This window comes from Pituophis catenifer, unplaced genomic scaffold (genome assembly GCF_029215685.1).
Source record: "Pituophis catenifer annectens isolate HBS135680 unplaced genomic scaffold, rPitCat1.0.hap2 SCAF_3, whole genome shotgun sequence".
NCBI lineage: Eukaryota > Metazoa > Chordata > Lepidosauria > Squamata > Colubridae > Pituophis > Pituophis catenifer.
Window position 1 is genome coordinate 3,813,659 of NW_027256883.1, and position 26,193 is coordinate 3,839,851.

The 26,193-nt window shown below is 44.5% G+C and overlaps 1 protein-coding gene across 1 annotated transcript in view; it reads right to left on the bottom strand.

The window, feature by feature from the left end:
- ADGRB1 (adhesion G protein-coupled receptor B1) overlaps positions 1–26,193 on the bottom strand; it is a 280,832-nt gene that overhangs the window by 127,990 nt on the left and 126,649 nt on the right. Inside the window, exons 11-14 of the mRNA XM_070939737.1 lie at positions 26,113–26,181; positions 22,289–22,397; positions 20,968–21,111; positions 7,309–7,384 (exon numbers count right to left, since the gene is read on the bottom strand). Coding sequence (XP_070795838.1) covers positions 7,309–7,384; positions 20,968–21,111; positions 22,289–22,397; positions 26,113–26,181 — 398 coding nt within the window. The remainder of the gene's footprint in view (positions 1–7,308; positions 7,385–20,967; positions 21,112–22,288; positions 22,398–26,112; positions 26,182–26,193) is intronic.

Here is a 26,193-nt window from a genome sequence, read left to right on the forward strand (position 1 = left end):
CTAGAACAAAGGAGGAATTTCCTAACAGTGAGAGCAATTAATCGACTTGCCTCCAGAAGTTGTGGGGGCTCCATCATTGGAGGCTTGAAGAGCAGATGATCAAGTAGGATCATTTCAGACAAATGGTTGTCCAATCTCGTCTTAAAAACTTCCAGAGTTGGAGCACCTACAACTTCCCGAAAGCAAAGCCGTTCCACTGATTAATTGTTCTCACTGTCAGGAAATTTCTCCTTAGTTCTAGGTTGCTTCTCTCCTTGATTAGTTTCCATCCGTTGCTTCTTGTTCAGTTCAGTGCTTTCAAGAACAGGATCCTTTCTTCTTTGGGGCAGCCCCTGAGATTTTGGAACACCGCTATCATGTCACCCCTAGTCCTTCTTTTCTCTAGACTAGCCATGCCCAGTTCCTGCAACCGTTCTTCATATGTTTTAGCCTCCAGTCCCCTAATCATCTTTGTTGCTCTTCTCTGCATTCTTTCCAGAGTCTCCACATCTTTTTTTAAAAATCATGGCAACTAAAACTGGATGTTTTGGAGTGTGTTACAGTCCTGAAATGTATTACGCTTACGGAAAATCAGATCAAAATATCATAGTGTGCTGTTTACACTTTCCAGAACTGTGTGCTTCAACCTGCTGATTTTTAAACTATCTCTACACATGCTGAGCAACAGTAGATATGCACTGCTGAGCAACGTGCATATTATTATTATTTTAATACCATCACTCTCATTTAATATCATCACTATCATTAATTTAAGATCATCCCTCTGAGCCTCTCTTGGAGACCATTAAGAAGAAAGATTCATGCTTATGAAATGCCTTATAAATTGGATTTCTCAGGTTCCCCCACAGCTAGCTTTTTAAAAACCCTCAAAGATCGCAATTAGTAACCTGAAATCACATTTGTGTGCGCCTGGTTTTTAGAGATTTAATTTTTTTAAAAGAGGAAATAAAAGGAAATAAAGAATGATGCAAAGGTATAATATCAGTAAGTGGACAAAGAAATTGTACAGATAGCATTCAGTCTGTCAGTGATGAAAAATTAATTATAAAAAACAAAACACACTGTTTTTAACAATAAGAAAAAGAGATTTTAATTATCTTTTTGAATGCCCGAGCTGAGTGGTAAAGTCTCCACTATATTGTTAAAGAGAGGAGGAGGAGGAGGAGGAGGAGGAGGAGGAGGAGGAGGAGGAGGAGGAGGAGGAGGAGAAGGAGAAGGAGAAGGAGAAGGAAGGAAGGAAGGAAGGAAGGAAGGAAGGAAGGAAGGAAGGAAGGAAGGAAGGAAGATGAGTGGAGGGAGGGAGGGGAGGGGAAAAGAGGAGGGGAGGGGGGAGGGGAGGAGAGGAGAGGAGAGGAGAGGAGAGGAGAGGGAAGGGAAGGAAGGAAGGAAGGAAGGAAGGAAAGGAAAGGAAAGGAAAGGAAAGGAAAGGAAGGAAAGGAAAGGAAAGGAAAGGAAAGGAAAGGAAAGGAAAGGAAAGGAAAGGAAAGGAAAGGAAAGGAAAGGAAAGGAAAGGAAAGGAAAGGAAAGGAAAGGAAAGGAAGATTCAGAGAGATTTTAATTGGGGACTATTAACCTTGCTAAAATTCTCATCTTATTGATTTTAATCCTGCAAGTTGCCTTGATGGGATCTTTGTCATTCAAAGCAACTTAGAGATACGTTAAAGAAAGAAAGACACTAAAACTCTAGGCAAATTCCATATTAAACGTTCCACGGAAACAGCTTTGTCAAAGTCTGCAGATGCATGGGCTCAAAAATGAACGTTTCTTCACGTTGGGTGTTCATCTTGACCAAAAAACAAGAGAGACCAGCCAGTGCAGGGGCACTCAGTTAGATCTGGGCTCTTGTGGAGTTTATAGTCCAATGTTCTCCATCTCAGCTTGTCTCCAGCATCATGTGTAGCTCATCCTGCTACACACGCCAAGATGTCATTTCGTCCTTCCACCCTTGATGTCTTTTTGCTTCGCTCACTTTCTTTTCCAGACCATCAGCTGCCCACATCACGTACCCAAAGTATGTGAACTTTTGCTGGATGATTGCCATCTCCAAGGACCAGACAAGCCTTGATTGGCTCCGAACTGAATAACTTCTTCTTCTTCTTGCAGTCCATGATACAAGTGGTCCTCAACAGACAACCACAACTGAGCCCAAAATTTATGTTGCTAAGAGAGACATTGGTTCAGTGAGCTTTGCTCGATTTTATGACCTTTCCTGCCACAGTTGTTAAGGTGAAGTTGTAAAATGAGTAACAAGGTCATTAAATGAGTCTGGCTTTCCCCCATTGACTTGGTTTGTTGGAAGGTCGCAAAAGGGATCACTTGACCCCGGGACACTGCAACATGAGTCATAAACATGAGTCAGTTGCCAAGCGTCCGAATTCAGATTGTCTGACTATGGAGATGCTGCAATGGTCGTAAGTGTGAAAAATGGTCGTAAGTCACTTTTTTCAGTGCCGTTGCAACTTTGAACGGTCACTAAATGAATGGGTTGTAAGTCAAGGACTACCCGTACTCTTAACAACCATTTACCAGCCTACAATTTAACTTTAGTTACTTTTTAACTCTCTCTTATTCTATTCCAATGTCTAGCTTTCATTTCTAGCTGTTCTATTCCAATGTCTAGCTTGCTACTGAAAATACAATTGGTTGACTGTTATTGAAACCTTACAGAATAACAGAGTTGGAAGGGACCTTGGAGGACTTCTAGTCCAACCCCCTGCTCAAGCGGGAAAAAGACAAATTGTTGTCCAATCTCTTCTTAAAAACCTTCAGTGATGGAGCAACCACAACTTTTGGAGTCAAGTTGTTCCACTGGTTAATTGTTCTCACTTCCAGGAAATTCCTCCTTAGTTCTAGCTTGCGTCTCTCCTTGGTTAGTTTCCAATCGTTGCTTCTTATCCTGCCTTCAGGTGCTTTGGAGAATAGACTGACCCCCTCTTCTTTGGGGCAGCCCCTAAGACATTGCACCACTGCTATCATGTCACCCCTAGTCCTTCTTTTCATTAGACTAGACATACCCATAATGGCAGAAAGCGAAGAGGAACTAAAGAGCCTGTTGATGCGGGTGAAGAAGGAGAGTGCAAAAGTTGGCTTGAAACTCAACATTATGAAAACTAACATGATGGCATCCGGCCCCCTCAATTCCTGGCAAAAAAAATGGGGAAGAAATGGAGGTAGTGACAGATTTTATTTTCCTGGGCTCCAAGATCACCGCAGATGGGGACTGCAGCCCAGAAATTAAAAGAGGCTTGCTCCTGGGGAGGAAAGCTATGGCAAATCTAGACAGCATTCTAAAAAGCAGAGACATCACCCTGCCAACAAAAGTGTCTATAGTCAAGGCTATGGTTTTCCCAGTTGCAATGGATGTCTGTGAAAGTTGGACCACAAGGAAGTCTGAGCGCCAAAGAATGGAGGCCTTTGAACTCTGGTGCTGGAGAAGACTCCTGCGAGTCCCTTGGACCGCAAGGCGATCAAACCAGTCAGTCCTAGAGGAGATCCACCCTGACTGCTCTTTATAAGGCCAGATCCTGAAGATGAAACTCAAATACTTTGGCCACCTAAGGAGAAGGAAGGACTCCCTGGAGAAGAGCCTAATGCAGGGAAAGACTGAGGGCAAAAGAAGAAGTGGACAACAGAGAATGAGGTGGCTGGATGGAGTTACTGAAGCAGTCGGCGTGAGCTTAAATGGACTCCAGAGGATGGTAGAGGACAGGAAGGCCTGGAGGAACGTTGTCCATGGGGTTGCGATGGGTCGGACATGACTTTGCAACTAACAACAACAACAAAGACGTACCCAATTCCTACAACCATTCTTCCTGTTTTAGCCTCCAGTTCCCTAATTATCTTTGTTGCTTTTCCCTGCATTCTTTCTAGAGTCTCAACATCTTTTTTAACATCATGGTGACCAAAACCAGATGCAGTATTCCATGTGTGGCCTTACCAAGACCTTCTAAAGTGCTATCAACAACTTCATGTGGTCTTGATTCTATCCCTCTCATTAATGCAGCCTAGGACTTCTTGATAATTGTCCAACTTCATCACTGTCTCCTTCCCTAAGATTCATTATTTCTTTGCTGGTCTCTCACGCCAACCATCTTTATTTCTTCTTGCAGCTGAGAAAAGAAAACGAACTTCTAGTATCCCTTTGGGGACGTCAACCATATAGTAAATTCACTATACATGCAGGCTGGAAAATCAGGAACTGTACAGTAAAATCCCCATGTCTATAAACAACTCCACCTATTGATTGGAGACCTGGAATTTACAATTGCTTGGTAGTGGTCCTTTTTTTTTAAATCAATCTCTGCTTTCCAGCTGAGAGGAGGACACGAGGTAGTTAACGGATTTGTAGTGAGAATCAAACAAGAGATTTCAGCTATGATTCCCGTTTCATTCTCATGATACCTGTAGACAATAACCCCCTGCTGAAGTCTGCAAAGAATAGAGGCAGCTGTAGTTTTATTGGACTGGGATCTGCAGATCCCTTTGGGATCACTGGATCGGCTTTTAGAGATGCACTGTGGATTCCCTGCTCTGACTGAAAAAAGCAAGAGTTTCCAACCCTCTGCTGTGGAATGAGGTTTTAGTTCTCTCCGAAGGCCCTTTTGGATCTATAGGCTCAGTACATCTGAGTCAGCAAGTCATTGCTGAAACAGCTACTGCAGTGCAGTGAGGTACGATGTGCCAATGAAGAAATAGCAAAGGATGTGTTAATTTTCCACAGAGACGTCCTCTCAGGCTTGATGTCCTTATGATGTGGTTAAAATGCATCCAGATAGAAGAAAAGCATTGATGGGGAGAAATTTTTGACAACTTTTCTCAACCTTAGTGGCTTTAACATTGGTGGACATCAACTCCCAGAATTTCCCAGCCAGCGATGGCTGGCTGGGAAATTCTGGGAATTGAAGTCCACTCATTTTAGAGTCATCAAGGTTTAGAAACACTTTTCTGTGAGGGAGTAGGAAACCAAACTCTTATTCAAAGCTGCCAATGGTTCTCCTAGGTTGGTAGTTTAGAAGATCATATGAGCTTTTCTTGATTAGGCCCCAAACCCAATATATTAAATACTCTGTTGTGGTCAACAAAAGGCATTTGAAAAGCTCCTCAACAAGGAGAAGAAAGTGAAACACAGAACACACAATTGTAGTTGATTAGTTAGGGAGTGCTGACTCATGCATGAGGTAATCTACGCTACGATTGGTTGCTGTAAGTATAAAGGGGGTGTTTCCCTTTTTTCCCGCCTTTTTCTTTTGTGTCTCTGTATACTGTTTAATTTACCTCACAATGTTCCTGTGTTCCTGACTATCTTTGTGTGTTTTTCTTTCTTTCTGGATAATGACAAAGACTGCTGTAAATTTAAATGTTAACTACATTTATATTTATATAAAAGGCTACAAGTTTGTGTCAGTGTCTCCAACTTCATCTGGATAGCTGCTGCTGCACAATTCCCTGACAGAAAGTAAAGGCAACAATGCCAGGAATACAATAAAGACCTCCAATAAATTTTCCCACTTTTTTCGTCTGTGTGTTCTGTATACAGTTTTAGAGTTATCTCATGTTCCTGTGTTCCTGACTATCTTACGTTCTTCCTTTTCTGGATGATGGCAAAGACTGTTGTAAATTTAAATGTTAACTATATTTATATATAAGGCTATAAGTTTGTGTCGGTGTCTCCGACTGCGTCTGGACAGCTGCTGTGCAAATTCCTCGACAAATTGATCCCTGCAAACATATGATTCTTGATTTAGCTAGCCCAGAAGGCCAGGTTTATTCTCCTATTAGCTACAATCCATATGCCAAAACTAAATTCAGGAGGTCAAAAGTGGAAGATCAAAGTCATGGTCAGCTCTCATTGAGGAGATTCCAAACACAGCAACAGACCATCTGTCATGCCCTCGGAAATTGAATCTGAGCTGGAGCTGGAGCCAATGGAGATCGAGGGGGTGGCTTCGTTGGCTTCGGAGAAATGTGGGGAGGAGCAGGCTAAGTTAGGCCAGGGCTTTTCAGGATTGGGATGGCTTGTAGGCAAGGAGGAACGGGGGCAGAATGACCAAGAGAGGGCAAGCAGTGAACATAAGGAGCGACAGAGCTCAGGCAATGAGCAAGGATCACCCCCTCCTGATCCCTGAGCATGGAGATTGGTGTTGTGACTCCGACCCCCGAGCCCATCTTATCGGAGGGAGAAGACTCCAAAAGTGAAGGAGAGGAGTTGGCAAGGCCTCCCTCTCCAGGACCCTCCTCTCTGGCAATGTCTCAGGTGTCTTCCGAAGGCCAAGAGATAGGCCAGGAGCCAGGCACTTCCGAGCAGCCGCAGTTAAGACAGCAACGGAGATAAGTCTTGGCTGCATCCCCGACAGTGTCGGAAAGACAAGCACGTGCAGCAGAGAAGGAGGCATGCCAGAGATTAAGCTGAGTCACTGGACCACACCCCACAGGGGATAAAAGGGGGTGTGGTGGCCATTCAGGCTTTGTGACGGACAAAACTGAAAGCTAGCAAGTCATTCTGCATTTCTGGAACTTTGTTATATGCTCTGCTTGGATTGATTTTTGGACTGGACTTGACTATTCTTTGGCTTTTATGGGCTTACTTTGATGTTTCAGTCGGAGGAGATAAACCTCCCTTTGTAAATAAAAACTTTTGGCAAGCAGCCACTGGGTTGCTGCCAATTTTGTTATCAAAGGAAATTCTTGTCTGCTGGTTTATTTTAACTCTTGGTCGACTGCTGGTGTGCATGTGTGAGACGGGGACAGAACAATTGGAGAGAAGGCAGGAACAGTGCAGGCTGACCCAATGACTCGGGAGAGAAGCGCCCCGCCCCTCTTCACAAGGCACACCTGGGGATTGAGCTTTAAAGAGACGCTATGGGGAGGGGCATTTGTTGGGAACAAACACTGAATTCATGGAGTTTTGTATGCCATTGCCGACATTTGGAGTTTCCTGGACTTCTTGCTTTATTTCTTGCTTCCTGGATTAATTGCCTTGTCCCTTTGCTTCCTGGACTCATTGACTTATTCCCTTGCCCCGCTGGATTTCTTACTTTGCAGCTGTTGTGCTCACAGCGTTTTTGCTGGACTACTTGCAGCCAGAAGCTGCTGGAGATGTGTGTGTGTGTGATCACTTTGCTCTGGGACTTGCCATCAACGCGGGAGTGCTTGGGGGAAAGTTGGAACAATAAAGGGGCAATTTGAACTATCAGCTGATTGTGTTGCCTTTGTGCCTTGCCCCAGGTCATCACACCATCTTTTTTCACCACCTCTCTCCATCTTCATGGATGTATATGAAATATATATATATATTTATATCCACTTTACCTCTGCAGGCCCAGGATCCCAGCCAGGTTGCGATAAATCACCGTGCCCACCACAAAGACGGCGGAGTCATCTGTCTCTGTGAAGAAGCCACAAAGCAAGCGGAGTGAGGACAGAAGTGGAGCAAAAGAATCACAACAGCAAGAACCAAGAAAAAAAAAGGAAGAGCTGGATTTCTTTAAACAGAATACTGATAGTCCTCAACTTGCAACAGCCAAAAGCCCTACCAAGCAGGTTTATACAAAAGTATGAAGGCTATTGCTTTACGCATTGTAAGCCGCCCTGAGTCTCCAGAGAAGGGCGGCATATAAATCGAAGCAATAAATAAATCGTTTGTGTTTAGTGAGCAATTCAAAATAACAACAGCACTGAAAAATGTGACATTTTTCACACTTAACAACTATTGGTTGCAGCATCCACGTGATCAAAATTCAGATGCTTGGCAACAGAAGTAATAGGGAAAATTTTAGAATGCGCTGAAATGGATAGGTTAACCAAAGAATTACAAGAAAGAGAAGAATCAGACTATTATAAAATATGGAATAATTGGTATAATTGGTTAAAAATCAGAAATATACAAAAAATATAGGGGAAATATTACCGATTTAAATATATATATATATATAATAAAAAATGTTATTAGATTAAGGAGAGGTGAAGGAATATATCATAAGTAGAATTGTAGAACGTCACTCTGAAAAAATGCTTAAGAAGAAATTACACTCTTTTTGTGTATATGTTGTATAAATGGTTGTTGTGTATATGTTACGTATGTCTTTTTTAATATTTATATTCAATAAAAACTACTTTTACAAAATTCAGATGCTTGGCAATTGGTTCATACTTATGACTGTGGCTTTGTCCCAAGGTCATATGATTCCCTTTTGGCGACCGTCTGACAAGCAAAGTCAATGTGGAAGCCAGATTCAGTGTCCCATGATCATGTGATTAAAATTCAGACACTTGGCAACTGACTCGTATTTATGACAGTCACAGCATCCTGGGGTCTCACTTAAAGAATAGAAATGTTGGGCTCGGATGTGGTTGTAAGTTGAGGATTACCTGTAACAGAACTGGAAGAGACCTCGAAGGTCTTCTAGTCCAACTACTACTGAAGTAGAAGGCCCTTTCAGACAAATGACTGTCCAATCTCTTCTTGAAACCTCCAGTGTTGGAGCATCCACAACTTCTGAAGGCAAGATGTCCCACTTATTAATTAACAGAATAAGAGCGTTGGAAGGGACCTTGAAGGTCTTCTAGCTCAACCCTCTGCTGAAGCAGGAGAACCAATGCCATTTCAGACAGTTCTCCAGCCTCTTCTTAAAATCCTCCAGTGATGGAGCATCCACAACTTCTGGAGGCGAGACATTCACTGGTTAATTATCCTCACTGTTAGGAAGTTTCTCCTTAATTCCAGGTTGCTTCTCTCCTTGTTTAGTTTCCATCTATTGCTTCTTGTCCTGCCTTCTGGAGCTTTGGAGAATAAATTGACCCCCTCCTCTTTGTGGCAACCCCTCATATCCTAGAATACTGCTATCATGTCAACTCTGGTCCTCCATTTGTACAGCCATCCAACTCAAACCAGTAACCATGGGCAGCAAACAATCATAAAAACAATTAAAAGTGTTGAGTTAAGACAATACAAAAAGGGAAATAAAATACAATTAGCAGCCCAGAGATAACTGCAATTCTTTGGACCCGCAGGACAATTATACCACCCTGCTGTTTGCAGATACAAATCCTATTGCAACATACAAAATCCGTCTGATGGTGACCTGTGCCTCAAACCAGCCTTCATGAGTACAGGGAGTTAACAGTAATAGGGTTGGAAGGGACCTTGGAGGTCATCTAGTCCAACCCCCTGCTCACGCAGGAAAACCTGTACTAGGGATTCGAACCGCCGAACTGCCAACCTTTCTGATTATCAGGGTGTTAATTAATCCCATTCTGCTTTTGGGTAATCGCACCTTGATTTAGAGACGTGGATTGAGACTTTTCCCTTGAAGCATACTTTTGCAAGAAAATAAACCCGGAGATATATTTTTCTAAGAAAAAACTCATTTATTTGTTATAAGGAAAATAAAACATCTCACTATTTAAATAATTACATTTTGGCAACGTTCCTGCCGGCCACCTCTCTGTGGCCGGACCTCTTGGCAAGAGAACAAAGAAAGAGAAGAAAGAATGAAAGAATGCGGACATGCGTAGTTAGCTTACTGATAAGAAACTTGGCAAGCTACGGAAAGTCTTAGAGTCCAAAAATATGAGTTCATCTGGTAAATACAAAAATGCAGTGACACTGATCGACAAGCTCCGTGTCTCAGCCACTGAGCCACCTAGTCAGACTAGGTTCTTGACTTACAACAGTTTGTTTAGTGACCATTCAAAGTCGCAACGGAACTGAAAAAAAGTGACTGATGAGCATTTTTCACACTTACAACCGTTGCAGCCTCCTCACAGACACATGATCAAAATTCAAACACTTGGCCACCGACTCGTAATTATGACCGTTGCAGTGCCCTGGGATCATGTGATCCCCTTTTGTGACCTCCTGAAGAGCAAAGTCAACGGGGAAGCCAGATTCACTTAACAAACTGTCTTACTAACTTGGAGTGGTTCGCTTAACAACTGTGGCAAGAAAGGTCATAAAACGGGGCAAAACTCACTGAATACCTGTCTCGCTTAGCAACAGAAATGCCGGGCTCAGTTGTGGCCGTAAATCGAGGACTACCTGTATTTCGATTTGTATTACAATAGATAAATTTAGCTAATCATACATACAAAAGAACTGTTTGTTTTTTTCCCTTCCTATGTTGGTCTATGACTCTAATAAATATTTGATTTGATTCGAATTTGTTGATGTCAATATAACCAGGAAACGAGGCCCTTTACAAACACAGGACTCCAGGCCAGGACACGTAACCAGATCTTTAAGGCCTTCTGAAAGACCACCAGGGTTGGAATCAACTTAATCTGAAGAGGGAGAATGTTCCAGAAGGCTACTGAGGATAAGACATGCCTCCTGGTTCTTGCCACCTGTCAATCATTGGTTGATGGGACTTAAACATGCCCTTCTTGCCACCCTTGGAATACTGACAGATTAACGCAGTTGGAAGGGACCTTGTAGGTCATCTAGTCTAACCCCCTGCCCAAGGAGGAGACCCTACCCCATTTCTGACAGATGGCAGTCCAGTCTCTTCCTGAAAATCTCAAGTGATGAAGCTCCCACAACTTCCGAAGCCAACTTCTGTTCCATGGGTTGATTGTTCTTACTGTCAGGAAATTTCTTCGCATTTCTAGGTTGAATCTCTCCTTGGTCAGTTTCCATCCATTATTCCTTCTGGCCTCCAGGTGCTTTGGAAAATAGCTTGACCCCCTTCCTCTCTGTGGAGCCCCTCAAATACTGGAAGACTGCTATCCTGTCTCCCCTGGTCCTTCACTAGACTATCCAGGCCCAGTTCCTGTAACCGTTCATCGTATGTTTTAGTCTTTGGTCTCCTAATCATCTTGGTTGCTCTCCTCTGCACTTTTTCTAGAGTCTCAACATCTTTTTTATAGTGTACCATGTCCAATTCTGTTCACCACGATGCAGAAAAGATGCTGAGACTCTAAAAAGGGTGAAGAAAAGAGCCACAGAGATGATCAAGGGCCAGGGAGGCTAAACTCTAAGATGAACGGCTGAAGGAACTCGATAAGCTTAGCCAGAAGAAGAGAAAGCTTGGGAGACATGATAGCTGTCTTCCAGTACTTGAAGAACTGTCCTAGGAAAGAGGTGGTCAACTTATTCTCCAAAGCATCTGAGGCTAGGATAAGATACCATGGGTGCTGGCCAACCTGGAAATAAGGAGGAATTTGCTGAGGGTGAGAATGATTAAATCAATGAGAGAGCTTGCCTTCTGGAGTTGTGGGTGCTCCATTGCTGGAGAAGTTCAAGAAAAGATTGGACAACCATTTGTCCAGGATGTGTGAGGCCTCCTGCCTTGGGCAGGGGGTTAGACTAGAAGATCTCCAAAGTCTCTTCTAACCAGGGGTGAAATCCATCAGGTTCTGGAGAACAGGTAGTGGAGATTTTGAGCAGTTCGGAGAACCAGTAGCGGAAATTTTAAGTATTTTGGAGAACCGGCAAATACCACCTCTGGCTGGCCCCAGAGTGGGGTGAGAATGGAAATTTTGCAGTATCCTTCCCCTGCCATGCCCACTAAGCCACACCACCATGGCACACCATGCCCATCAAGCCACACCCACAGAACCGGTAGTAAAAAAATTGGCTACGTAGGGAAAACCTGGCTAGAAGAAAAACACACATAAACCCTACGAAGAAGTAAGAAAATTGATACTGTGCCTTTACAGGGAGGATATGGGTGTGGCCTACTGATGACAGCTAACGAGCTAGAAATGGATCTATTTAGGTCTCCCACCTAGCAGTGAGAGCTTGCTAGGTGTTAGAAAAGAAAAAAGCCCAGAACCGAGTAGATGAGATTCTACTGAGCTGGAGCTACAAAAAAAAAAAAACCTTGGCTACGTAGGGAAAACCTGGCTAGAAGAAAAACATATATATATATATATATATATATATATATATATATATATATATATATATATATATATATATATATATATATATATATATATATATATATATATATATATATAGGATCTAGCTAGTCTAAAGAAAAGAAGAATCAGGGGTGACATGACAGCAGTATTTCAGTATTTGTGGGGATGCCACAGAGAAGAGAGGGGTCAAATTATTCTCCAAAGCACCCGAAGGCAGGACAAGAAACAATGGATGGAAACTAATCAAGGAGAGAAGCAACCTGAAATTAAGGAGAAAATTCCTAACAGTGAGGACAATTAACCAGTGGAACAGAAGTTGCCTCCAGAAATTGTGGGTGCTCCATCACTGGAGGTTTTTAAGAAGAGACTAGACAGTCACTTGTCTGAAATAGGATAAGTTCTCTTGCTTGAGCAGGAGGCTGGACTAGAAGACCTCCGAGGTCCCTTCCAGCTCTGTTCTATCCTAACCATTCTAACCAATGATTCTTAGATGGCCCCAACCCATGAAAAGCTTCAAAGGTGACAAAGTCTATGCTTCACATATCCTACACCACAGGGGTGAAATCTACTTACCTTCCTTACCAATTCGGAAGTGCACCCACCGTGTCACATGCGCGAGCAGACCTTCTGCGCGTGCGCAAAACCTGCACATGTGCAGAAGGTAAAAAAACACATTACTTCCTAGTTAAAACCAGGAAGTAATGACACCCGGGAAGGTGGGTGGAGCTTCGGTTGGCCATTGCTACCGGATTGCCGAACCACCGGCCAAGATCACTATCGGATCGGGCGATCCGGTCCGATCCGGGAGCATTTCTTCCCTGCTACACCATTAACCTCATCCTGTCATGACGCTTGTAGAAAAGGGGGGGCTGAATTTGCACTGGTGGTCATCCCCTGACTTTATTGGGGCTGGGGGATTGGGGATCAGGTGTCAACTTTAAACTGGTCCTTTTGCACATAGGTGTCATCTAAATTCCAGTTCCACAACGACCAAGTGACTAAGAATAAAGTTGCTGGCTTTGATGCGATTTGAGCTGGAGTCGCTTCTGTGCGTTGTTTTGGCAAGCGAGAAAGCTGCCTCTACACAACCTTTCAATTGAGGGTACTTAAGTCCCTTTTCAATTAGCAGTCCCAACCATCCAGCTCGCAGGAGTCCGATCGCCTATTCCCATTGTAGCCCTGCTGCTCCAATTAAGTACCTCTTCAATTTTCTGTTTTCCTAAAAACGTATTGGCTGGAGCACAATTAGATCGCACTGTGCAGAATTGCTAAACTTGTGTCGTGAAGGGACAACGGCCCACGGGACAAATACCGTTCAGAATTAGAAGTTGGAAATGATCGTTGTGGGAAACGAGGGCCCATCGAGCATGTTTGGTAGGCTGCGTTTCGTCAGCAGTTTTCTATGGGGGACAATTGGATAGGATGTCCCAACGGTGGTTTTTTTTCAAGAGGCCACTGGACTTCGTTTTTCCTTGAAGAGCTTTCGTGTCTCATCCAAGAAGCTCCTTCAGTTCTGACTGAACGGTGGAGGATGGAAGGATTTATATTCCTTGCAGTCATCTGGTCATTAGTATTCTTTCTGAGAGTCACTGAAACCGCTTGGAAGTTTATCTGTGCCCTCGGGGTCACCAGGATAATGCAAAAGGGTGTGGAACCTTCTTGGAACTGCTTGTTTTTTGGCTCCGTTACCGGAGCCTGTGTCATCGGCAGGAGAGGACTCCGAGAGTGAAGGAGAGGAGTTGGCAAGGCCTCCCTCTCCAGGACCCTCCTCTCTGGCAATGCCTTCGGTGTCCGCCGAAGGGCAAGAGATAGGGCCGGGGCCAAGCACGTCCACGCAGCCACAGATGGACAGTGATGAGGGTAATGAGTCTTGGCTGGATCCTCGGCAGCGTCGCAGAGATAAGCACGCGCAACAGAAGAAAAGGCGTGCCAGAGATTAAGCTGAGTCACTGGACCACACCCCACAGGATATAAAAGGGGGTGAGGTGGCCATTCAGACTCTGTGACGGACAAAACTAACTACTATCGAGTCACGTTGCATCTTTGGAAACAACATTATCGGCCTTGGATTTATTTTACGAACTGGACAATTCTTGACTGTGGGTATTTTGTTTATTGAGTAAAAGTTCTTGACAAGCAGCTACTGGGTTGCTGCCAAGTGTCTTATCGGAAGAATTGGTTGTCTGCCAGTTTATTTAACCCCCGGCTGTCTGTTTGTGTGTGTGTGTGAGACGGGGACAGAACACTGCTGAAAAGAGTCTGTTGTAAACAGGAGATGGCGAACCTATGGCACCAGTGCCAGAAGTGGTATGCAGACCATCTCTCCAGGCATGTGAGTCATCGCCCATTGCTTTTCCGGGTTCTGGTGCACTGGACAGCTGATTTTCACGCACATGGGAGCGCCAGAAACAGGAACAGAAGCCGCCCGGTGCGCATGTGCACACCTGGTGGCTGCCCTTCCAGTTTCCAGTGTGCGCATGCGCACCAGCCACGTGGTCTTCCAGTTTCTGGTGTGCATGCATGCGTGAAAATCAGCTGGCCGGTGTTCACACGTGCATCAGAAACCTGAAGATCACCTTCCCGGTGCATGAATGCGCAACGGGCGGCTGCTCTTCTGGCTTTTGGCATGCGTGCATCAGGGGTGGGTTCTAAATTTTTTTACTACCGGTTCTGTGGGCGTAGCTTATTTTGTGGGTGTGGCTTGATGGTCATGTGACAATTCTTTAGGATTTAGCAGAGGTACTGGTCTACCAGGCTTTTAACTGCTTGTTGAGCTGTACCGATCTACTGATTTGTTTTTGGAGGCACCGGTCTACCACCACACTGCCTTTTAACACTGATCAGCTGTAGGGCGGCCCTTTGAAGCCCCGCTGCAAGAGTTTAAACAGTTTTTTTTCCTTCTACCCAATCAGCTGGGACTTGGGAGGCAGCAATAGATTGGGGGTGGGGCCAAATAAAAGCTAAGAATAACGTGGGGGGCGGGAGGGCCCAGCTCTCAAACAAAGAGAATCGGTTCGGTGACATCATATTGTCACCGCTATCGGCTCGGCCGAACCGGGCCGAACTGGAACCCACCACTGGCGTGCATGCGCATGCTCCTATTTCGGCACTCGGTGCCAAAAAGGTTCGCCAACACTGAGATGGGTGGTGTTGTATCCCTCCCCTCTGTAGAGAGAGGGCTGTTCAATTTTGACCTAGACGGCCTCTTAGACCTCTCTTTCAAACCAGCGGTTTTCTCTGTCCAAAATGTAGACTTTGCTGTCTTCAAAAGAGCGGCCTTTGTCTTTTAAATGAAGATGGAAGTGCTGAATCTTGTCCCGATGGGTTTGTTCTCCTGGGTTGTGCCATGCATTTCACAAAATGGTTGCTCTTCAGCAGTTCCAAAAAAGGTTTCACACCCACTTGCACTCTTCAGGTGATCCAGAGGGCAAAAATAAAACTCCAAGTGCTAACAACTAGATTCAAGGAATATAAATCCTTCCATCCTCTGCCATTCAGTCAGAACTAAAGAAGCTTCTTGGATGAGAAGCGAAACGTCTTCGAAGAAAAACAAAGAAAGCCAAGTTGCCTCTTGAAAAAGCACCTTTAGGGCCTTGGTAGTACAGTGGTTTACAGCACCCTGTTATTAAGACCAGCTGCCTGCAATTACTGCAGTTTCGAATCTCGCCAGGCTCAAAGTTGACTCAGCCTTCCATCCTTTCTAAGGTAGGTAAATTGAAGACCCTGTTTGTGGGGGCAATAAGCTGACTTTGTATAAAATATACAAAAGTATGAAGGCTATTGCTTAACGCATTGTAAGCCGCCCTGAGTCTCCGGAGAAGGGCGGCATATAAATCAAATAAAGAAAAAAAACTGGGTTATGGCTAGCCTAGTGAAGAGAAGGACCAGGGGAGACCTTATAGTAGTGTTCCAATATCTGAGGAATTGCCACAAAGAGAAAGGGGTCAAGCTATTTTGCAAAGCACCAGACAAGGAATAATGGATGGAAACTGACCAAGGAGAGATTCAACCTGGAAATAAGGAGGAATTTTCTGACAGTGAGAACAATCAACTGATGGAACAGAAGTTGCCTTCAGAAGTTGTGGGAGCTTCATCCCTGGAGGCTTTCAAGAAGAGACTGGACTGCCATCTGTCTGAAATGGTGTAGTGTCTCCTGCCTGGGCAGGGGGTTGGACTAGATGACCTACAAGGTCCCTTCCAACTCTGTTAATCTGTATCTGTATCTATCTGTAAGCATGGGCTTGCAGTTGTTCAACAATCTATAAGGGGTAAAGGGAAGACAAAGACCCCACCTTTCCCCCTTTTATCCTCAGAAGCAGTTCTAGGAGACATTTCTAGGCCAGGATGCTAATTTTTTTCAAGAATGAATGCTGAGCTTTCAGTGACACCCTTAACAGAATAGCAGAGTTGGAAGGGACCTTGGAGGTCTTCTAGTCCAACCCCCTGCTTAGGCAGGAAACCCTACATCACTTCAGGCAAATGGTTATCCAACATCTTCTTAAAAACCTCCAGTGTTGGAGCATCCACAACTTCTGGAGGCAAGTTGTTCCACTGATTAACTGGTCCCATTGACAGAAGAATTCTCCTCAATTCTAGGTTGTATCTCTCCTTGTTAAACTTCCGTTCATTACTTCTTGTGTTGCCCTAAGTTGCTTTGAAGAATAGGTTGAGCCTTCCACCTCTCAGCTTCCAGGAATTCCCTAGACGTTTTGCTCTTGGTTCGGTCTACGGTGGTCAGAGTTTCCCAGCTGAAACTATGCTTAAGTCTACCCTGTGAAATTAAATCAGATTTTATCATGTCTTGTGATTGCTAGCCAGTGTCCATGGATGCCCGCTGCTAATCCTCTGCCTGTTTGGGTTATATAGTGACTCTTACAATCCATATACTGTCTATTGTAGATGACTCCTGTTATTTTCTTGTGGGCTTGCTGCAGGGGTGAAATGCTCCTGGTTCGGACCGGATCGCCCGATCCGGTAGCGATGGAGGCGGGTGGTTCGGAGAACCGGTAGCAAAAATCCCTGCCCCCCCCCCCATTGCCCAGCTGAGCTGCACAATCATCAGAGGTTTTTTGTTTTTACTTTTAAAAGCATTTTTTCTGCAACCTCTTTGGCCAAAAAATGCTTTTAAAAGTTAAAAAAAAAAGCCTTTGATGATCGCGCGGCTCAGCTGTGATCCTCAAAGGCTTTTAAAAGAAAAAAAAAGCCTCTGCCGATCAGGCAACTCAGCTGGGATCGTCAGAGCCTTTTGAAAGCATTTTTTTGCAACCTCTTCGCTGAAGAGGTTGTAGAAAAAAATGCTTTTAAAAGCATTTGAGTTGAGCAAATGAGCAAAAGCAGCTGAGTTGCCTGATCGTCAGAGGCATTTAAAAGAAAAAAAGCCTCTGCCGATCAGGCAACTCAGCTGGGATCGAAGAGGTTTTGCAACCTCTTCGCTGAAGAGGTTGTAGAAAAAATGGTTTTAAAAGTAAGCAACAAAGAAATTTGGCCACGCCCACCCAGTCACATTACCCCCCCACCAAGCCATGCCCACAGAGCAGGAGACCCTATACCCTTTCAGATAGTTGTCCAGTCTCTTCTTAAAAGCCTCCAGTGATGAAACACCCATAACTTCTGGTGGCCAGCTGTTCCACTGGTTAATTGTCCTCACTATTAGGAAGTTTCTCCTCAATTCCAGGTTGCTTCTCTCCTTGATTAGTTTCCATCCATTATTTCTTTATCAATCCAATATGCTCAGGGACGGAGCCTTAGATTACGCTTGGAGTGCTGGTAGGATGCACGATGAGCCACTGGAAGCCAACACGCACCTCCCTGTCCCCCGAGTTTTCCGCTGTGCTCTTAAGACCCTGCTCTTCCGACAGGCAGGGCTAGCTTCATAAATTGAGTTTTAAATTTGGAATTCTTAAATTTTGGGTTTTTTTTAGTTAATTGGCCTTAAATGTAATACTTTTAATAATTTTTAAATTTAAATTGTGATATTTGTATTGTGTTTTTACCTGGCTGTACACCGCCCCGAGTCCTTCGGGAGAGGGGCGGTATAGAAATAAAATTATCCTTATCCTTATCCTTATCCTTTTCTTGGTGGCTTCTCCCATTGGTTGTGTTAACATTTGCTGTCTGTCTGTCTGTCTGTTTCACACTTCCTCGCGTGTTCAACTTTGTCAGAAATGGTGTAGAGCCTCCTGCTTGGGCGGGGGGTTGGACTAGATGACCTGCAAGGTCCCTCCCAACTCTGTTAGTCTAGTCTAATCTAATCTAACTTGTCTCCCCATCTCCCACCTGCCCACCGACCTAGAAATTTGCCACGACGGTCCAAATCTAAATTACATGTAATATTTTGCCTGGCCATTCTATAATAAAGCAGCTTTATTTCTTCCCGCAATTTCTCAGTGTGGCCATTAGCATACATCTGGCACCCATAATTGTGTTACTCTCAATTACATCTGTGAAAGGGGTGGTCACTAGAGAGGAATGTTCGAGCCTCGGCAGCCTCACCGAGGGCCTGACCTTCCACGCTTATTTGGAGTAGAGAAGAATGTTGAAAAGGTGGGTTTCCTATTTCAGATTACAGGTAATTCAAAAAGAACTCGGATATTAACTCTGTCCAGGCAGGACAGGAAACTTTGAATCTTCTTTCTGAGAGAATGTGTTCCTGATTTACTAAGTGTTAGACCTACCGTATTTTTCAGACTATAAGATGCACCTAAATTTAGAAGAGGAAAACAACAACAAAAAAAGGTTTTGGCCTCTGGCGCCGCATTTTTTGGCTTTTTTTTTGGGGGGGGGGCTTTCTTTGGCCCTTTTCAGAAAAAAAAAAGGGCCTGAACAAAGCTGAAAAACAGGCCGGAAAAAGCCTAAAATATGGGCCCAAAAAAGCCTCAAAAGGGGCCCAAAAAAAGCCCCCCAAAGAGGCTGAAGAAAGCCTTGAAAACGGGCTGAAAAAAGCTGGAAAAAATGGGCCAAAAGAAAGGCTGAAAAATGGGCTGAAAAAAGCCTCAAAAGGGGCCCAAAAAAAGCCCCCCAAAGAAGCTGAAGCCTTGAAAACGGGCTGAAAAAAGCTGGAAAAAATGGGCCAAAAGAAAGGCTGAAAAATGGGCCCAAAAAAGCCTCAAAAGGGGCCCAAAAAAAGCCCCCCAAAGAGGCTGAAGAAAGCCTTGAAAACGGGCTGAAAAAAGCTGGAAAAAATGGGCCAAAAGAAAGGCTGAAAAATGGGCCCAAAAAAGCCTCAAAAGGGGCCCAAAAAAAACCCCCCAAAGAGGCTGAAAAAAGCCTTGAAAACGGGCTGAAAAAAGCTGGAAAAAATGGGCCAAAAGAAAGGCTGAAAAATGGGCTGAAAAAAGCCTCAAAAGGGGCCCAAAAAAGCACCAAAATGGGCCAAAAAAGCACCAAAAATGGGCTGAGAAAACTTGAAAACTGGCTGAAAAAATGGGCTGAAAAAAGCTTCAAAACGGGCTGAAAAAAAGCCCTGAAAACAGGCCAAAAAAAAGGCCTGAAAAAGGCTGAAAAAAGGCCCAAAAATGGGGTGTGTGGAAGCCAAAAAACGGCTGGCGGGTGGGCGGGGCTTCAGCAATATTTAGTCTATAAGACACACAGACATTTTCACCCCCTTTTAGGAAACAAAAAAAATGTGTCTTATAGTCCGAAAAATGTACCAATAGAAGAGAATATTTGTAATTTAGAGGTAAACTGTGGGTCCCTTGGTGATTTCTAAGCTTGTGTCAGCGCTGAAACCATTTTGAAAATTTTCAGGGCTGCCACAGCAAACCTGGTTGCAGCTGTGGGAACGTGAAGGGGGAGCTAGAGATAGCTGGGGGGGGAGGGGATGTAGCCAAAATAACATTCTTTCCCACGGGAACCAAGGACGTTCCCACCAGGTGCTTGGAAGGCGTGGACAGCTGGAGGGAGGACTGTGACCTGATTGGACTGTGTGATGGATGTGTGACGTGGTGGGCATCAACTCTGGGTTTTGATTTGGGTGGACAAAACCTCGGGTCCTTCAGAGTCAGGTTTTCACCAGCTGTGCCAAGATGGCATTCCTAATAAAATTTTTACTTTGAGGAAACTTCAGGCCTCAGCGTTTTGATTTTGTTGGGTCTGTTACTTGGAACCCTGACAGCTTGGTTGTTTCCTTGCAGATGCTTCATGACCCATGAGGTAGCATCATCAGAGTGAGAAGGGAGTGGGGTTTGCAGGGAGGAGGAGGAGGAAGAGGAGGAGGAGGGAGAAGAGGAAAAAGGAGAAGGAGAAGAAGAAGAGGAGGAGGAGGAGGAAGAGGAGGAGGAGGAAGAGGAGGAGGGGGAGGAGGAGGAGGAGGAGGGAGAAGAGGAAGAAGGAGAAGGAGAAGAAGAAGAGGAGGAGGAGGAGGAAGAGGAGGAGGAGGAAGAGGAGGAGGGGGAGGAGGAGGAGGGGGAGGGAGAAGAGGAAGAAGGAGAAGGAGAAGAAGAGGAGGAGGAGGAGGAAGAGGAGGAGGAGGGAGAAGAGGAAAAAGGAGAAGGAGAAGAAGAAGAGGAGGAGGAGGAAGAGGAGGAGGAGGAAGAGGAGGAGGGGAGGAGGAGGAGGAGGAGGGAGAAGAGGAAGAAGGAGAAGGAGAAGAAGAGGAGGAGGAGGAGGATTAGAAGGAGAAGAAGAAGAGAAGGAGGAGGAGGAAGAGGAGGAGGTGGGGTCCTTGATACTTTCTGAGCTTGGTTGTCCCAAAGATGCTTTTCCAAAAGGCAACTGGATTTCCTTATTTGTTTTTTTCCTTGAAAATGTTTCATTTCTCATCCAAGAAGCTTCTTCAGAACTGAAGCATCTTCTTGGATGAGAAGTAAAATTCCAAGGAAGAAAAAAAAACCCAAGAAAGTCCAATCACTTTTTGGAAAAGCACTTTGATGACAACTTTGGGACAACTGATGGACTAGAAGACCTCCAAGGTCCCTTTCAACTCTATTATTCTGTTCTACTATGTAACTCCAAGTTCAGATCAGTGGTCTAAGAATGGAGTTCTCCTTAAATAAATATTTGGGGTTTTTGAAAAGCAAAAATAAAAGGATGCAACAAGAAAGGTTGAAAGTTCACAAAGCATAAACAGATTGCATTCCACTGAGAAACTGCACCATTCAGTCTCACCTGATGCTCCCGCAGAGAAGATGCTTTTCGATATGGTGACCTTGTCTTCTGCATTGCGAGCCCAATCCACCATTCCTCGCCAGCCTTTGACAGGGAAAGTGAGAGCTTTAGCTGCCTTAACAGGCAGCTTCTGGATACTGACAACTTGAGTAAAGAGAAAGAAAGAAAGAAAGAAAGAAAGAAAGAAAGAAAGAAAGAAAGAAAGAAAGAAAGAAAGAAAGAAAGAAAGAAGGAAGGAAGGAAGGAAGGAAGGAAGGAAGGAAGGAAGGAAGGGGAGGGAGGGGAAGGAAAGGAGGAGAGAAAGAGAGAAAAAAGAAAGAAGGGAAGGAGAAATGAAAAGAAAGAAGGAAGGAAGTAAAGAAGGGAAAAGGGAAGAATGAAATGAAATGAAATGAAATGAAAGAAGATGGGAGGGAAAGGAAAGGAAAGGAAAGGAAAGGAAAGGAAAGGAAAGGAAAGGAAAGGAAAGGAGGAGAGAAATGAAAAGAGAGAAAGAGGAAAAGAAGGAAGGAAAGGAAGGAAAGAAAAAGAAAGAAGGAAGGAAGGAAAGAAAGAAGGAAGGAAAGAAGGAAGGAAGGAAAGAAGGAAAGAAAGAAAGAAGGAAGGAAGGAAGGAAAGAAGGAAGGAAAGAAAGAAGGAAAGAAAGAAAGAAAGAAAGAAAGAAAGAAAGAAAGAAAGAAAATTCAAACCCAATTATCATAGCACATAATGAACAGTCGAAGCAACCTGTTTCATTCTGATCATTAATATGCAAAAACTACAACAATTCCACTTTCAACAATCCCTCGACAGTTAATTATTATTAAGTAGGGATGGATCCACCCCAAACCATCCATCTACACCTCAAACATTGAAGAATATTCAGATTCATTTTAATAACCGTTTCCCTGTTCTGTGTTTTTGTATGCATCCGATACGACTTTATTCGTCTCTCCCAGTGGGAATCACAGATTGGTGCGGGCTCCAGTTCAACCCTTCCAAACCATTCTTATATTACGATGTGGGTTTTAAAATTGCGTTTTGCGTGCCCATCCGCATCGTTATATTTTATTATGTTTATTTTATTTTTATTTTTAGTGTAAACTGCCAGGAGAGGCATAAATCAAACCCACTGAGCATCTCTTTTCCCATAAACACAAAATGGGTCAAAACACTCGTTGTGGTTTGACCTCAACTTGCCCTGTTTCTGAGAAGCTCAGCAATCCTTCATCGGAAAGCTATCTCTGGAAGGAGGGAATGGATCCATTATCCCAGTATTTGGATCCTACCACTTAGAAATCAACGAGGGGGGGGCGGACTTGGATCGGTCCAATGTACTCACCCAAGTTGTCGGTCACTTGATAAGAATCCTGAAAATCTTTCATGCGAAAGCCGACGACGTCAATGAAGTCCTCCAGAAGTCGGAAAAGTTCTTTGATGTTGGAGCCCATCTGCAACACGGGAGCAGGACGTCAGTGAAACAGGGCAGGTGGGACCAAAGAACATACAGGTGTCCTTGACTTGCAACCATTCATTTAGTGACTGATCAAAGGGCACTGCAAAAAGTGACTTAGTAGCGTTTTTGCACACTTAATGACCTTTGCAGCGTTCATGTGGTCACGTGATTAAAATTCAGAGGGTTGGCAATTGATATGTGCGTATGTATAAAACTGTTAAGCAGTAAATCACATGGTGACTGTACTCTTTTGTTTGCTCTATGGTGATATATATATACAAACAGAATTTCTAACAAGGACAAAGTGGATATCCACACACAGACTGGGAAAACGCAGGGAAATAAAAGCGGTTGTACGATTTCCACTGTTATGGCAAAATGGGAAGATGGATTTTGCCTGCCTTTACATTGGCTAAAAAGGCTAAGATTGCAGCATTGGAAAGAGGCATGTCTGGTTTCTTTCACTCAATGGGTTGAAGATCTGATTACTGCGCAGGTAATCCTCAACCTATGGCCATTTGCTTCACAGTCACAATGGACCTCCCCAGAGGTACTTACAACCCAGTTCCAAAGTTTTGATGGCTGCCTCGACCTCTTGACCTTCCTAAAGGGGTCTAGGACAACTCACCATGGCCAATTCATCACAGCCAACTCACTGCAGGATAGGAGTTACTGTTCTAGCCCAGCTCCCGAAACACAACAAACCCTCTTATATGAACTCAAAAGATTCCTTTATTAGGAGCACTGGCAGCATCGGCAAAAAGTTTCTCTCGCAGGCTAACAAGTTAATCCGTCCGGAAGATGAATAAAGTTGTCTACCACACCTATTCATCTCCGCCCTTGCCTTTTATCCACAGAGCTAGGGTGGTGGGGCCTTGCTAGCAGCGGTGGCTCTTCCTTCCCAAGGACCGGCCCATAGATTTCCACTGCTCTCCTCTCCTCTGCCTTCTGCACATCCATGCATCAGGCACTGGACCCAGCCGTTCCTCCTCTTCCTCTACAGCCACCTCCAGACCTAGGGGCTGTTGACTCTCCATCTGAGGGCTGACGGATGGCCCAGGCTCCGCCTCTGTCTCTCTCTCTCTCTGCCAGCTCTATTTCCTCTTCCCCTTGGGAGCTCTCAGGTTGCCTTGATGCTGAGCCTGACTCCCACACCACCACCACCACCTCCTCCTCCTCCTCCTCCTCCTCCTCCTCCTCCTCCTCCTCTGATTTGGCTGCTGGAGAGGCCATTGGTGGAAAGGCCACAACAGTTAAGTTAATATTGAAGAAGTGGTGGAATCGAGTCATTAAATAAAGGATGCAGAAGGAAGGAGAAAACCAAATGTGAATGACAAAAATGAAAAAAAAATTATATTTTTAATTATTTTAAATAATTAACTTGAACTGTTGAGTTGTGGCGAGTTGGTTGCAGCGAGTTGGCCATGGCGAGTTGCCTTCCAAAAGAGATTCAAAACCTGGGCTCAGCCAACTGGCTTAGGATCCCGATGAGAATTGGCTAGTACAGTGATGGCTAACCTTTTTGCCATCGCGTGACAAAAGCTGAGGGAGTGCGGGGTGGTCTCGTGCGTACATGCCCACACCCATAATTCTATGCGCCCTGCCCCTCCACACATGTTTGCGTGACCCCCCCCCATGCTCCCCCTGTTTTTGGCATGTGATGGCCCGGTGGGACTGGTAGGCCTGTTTTTTGCCCTCCCCAGGCTCCAGAGGCTGTCTAGGAACCTGGGGAGGGTGAAAACAGCCTTCCCAACCTCCCCACAAACTCTCCGGAGGCCGGAAACAGCCCGTTTGCTGACTTCCGGTGGGCCCAGAAGGCCCAAAAATCAGCTGGCCAGTGCACGCATGTGTGCTGGAGCTGAGCTAGGGCAATGTTCGCGTGCCCACCGATATGGCTCCGTGTGCCACTTGTGGCACGCATGCCATACGTTCGCCAATATAGGGCTAGTAGATTAGAAGATCTCACCTCCAGCCAATTTATGCCTTGGTCCTTTTTAAATCCCCTTTGTTAATTACAGATACGGAATTAACCCGTTTTCTGCTCTGTTCCACCACACTGAACCGTCAGCTCCCTGGAGCTTCTGCTGACCTGATTAAATATGTTGTGTTAATAACTTAGTTGAAGATTTTATCTTGGCCGATTCCCATGTCTTTGCCCTAGAGCACCCCTGGGATGATACACACAGAAAAATACCACCGTAGCTCAGAGAAAGACGTTTTCTTTTTTTAAAAAAAATGGGATTAGACAGTTTCTTCCTAGGTTCCCGTGTCTCAGCGCTGCCGAGATTTGTTTGAAAATCTGTTAAAAAAGATTTGTCGCTGTGCCATCAAGGTACCCTTGATAACATTGAACAAAGCTTCCAAGTGTCACTTTGTCTTCTTGTCTACACGCTTGGCTTTTCAAAAGGCGGCACAATTTATTTTATTTTATTTTATTTTTGGGCAGTTGTGGCTGTTTTTTTCTCGTCTTACATCGGAAAGGAAGCCTAGCAAACATTTTTGTACAAAAGCTTAGCTTTTATTTATTTTATTTTTTCTCAGTATCTCTGGCCTCTTTGCCACACAAAGCCAGTTTGATGTAACGAGGAAGGTGCTGGCATAGAAAACCAGGAGACGGTGAGTTCTAGTCCCGCCTTAGACATGAAACGCGGCTATGGGACTTTGGGTTAATCGCTAGGAGACTGTGAGTTCTAGTCCCACCTTACTCATAACAGCCAACTGAGGGATTTGGGGCCAATCACCAGGAGAATTTGTGAATTCTGGTTCTGATTTAGACATGAGGACTGGCTGGGTGACTTTGTGCCAATCACCAGGTGACTGTGAGTTCTAGTGCCACTTTAGACATGAAAACAGGCTGGGTTACCTTGGGTCAAGCATAAAGAGATTGTAAGTTTTAGTTCTGCTTTAGACATGAAAGCTGGGTGGGTGAGTGGGTCAATCACCAGGAGACTGTGAGTTCTAGTTCTGCTTTAGACATGAAAGCTGGGTGAGTGACTGGGTCAATCACCAGGAGACTGTGAGTTCTAGTCCTGATTTAGACATGAAAACCGACTGGGTGTCTTTGGGCCAATCACCAGGAGACTGTGAGTTCTAGTCCTGATTTAGACATGAAAACTGGCTGGGTGTCTTTGGGCCAATCACCAGGTGACTGTGAGTTCTAGTCCCTTAGTACCCTAATCCTTGATGTAGTCACATGATCGTGGTGGAGCGCTCAACCACCAAAACTTCAAATCTGGATTGTAAATACTCCTCAGGTCGATCCATCAAAACTTCCAACAGTCGCTAAGCAAATGTTACTATATAGTTTATTATGCAGATAGTCCTTGACTTATGACCATCAAGCAACTGGTCGTAAATCAAGGACCACCTGTATTATAAACTCCGAGAGAATTGCCATTCTCCCTCCAAGCAATTTCCAGAAGAGCCGAGGTGGCGCAGTGGTTAGAGTGCAGTACTGCAGCTCCTTCAGCTGACTGCTAGTTCAGCAGATCAGCGGATCAAATCTCACCGGCTCAAGGTTGACTCAGCCTTCCTTCCTTCCGAGGTGGGTAAAATGAGGACCCAGATTGTTAGGGGGCAATATGCTATTTAGTATACTGTCTTTGGTGTAAGCCGCCCAGAGTCCTCAGAGAGTGGGCGGCATAGAAATACGAATAATAAAAATAAAAATAAAAATAAGAATTCATATCGGAAACTGAAGATTCACATACCAGTTGAGCCTCATCCCATTTGTCTCGATTGTCTTCGGTCAAGATGTTGCTAATTACCTGGACGAAGTTCTGAGAAGAAAA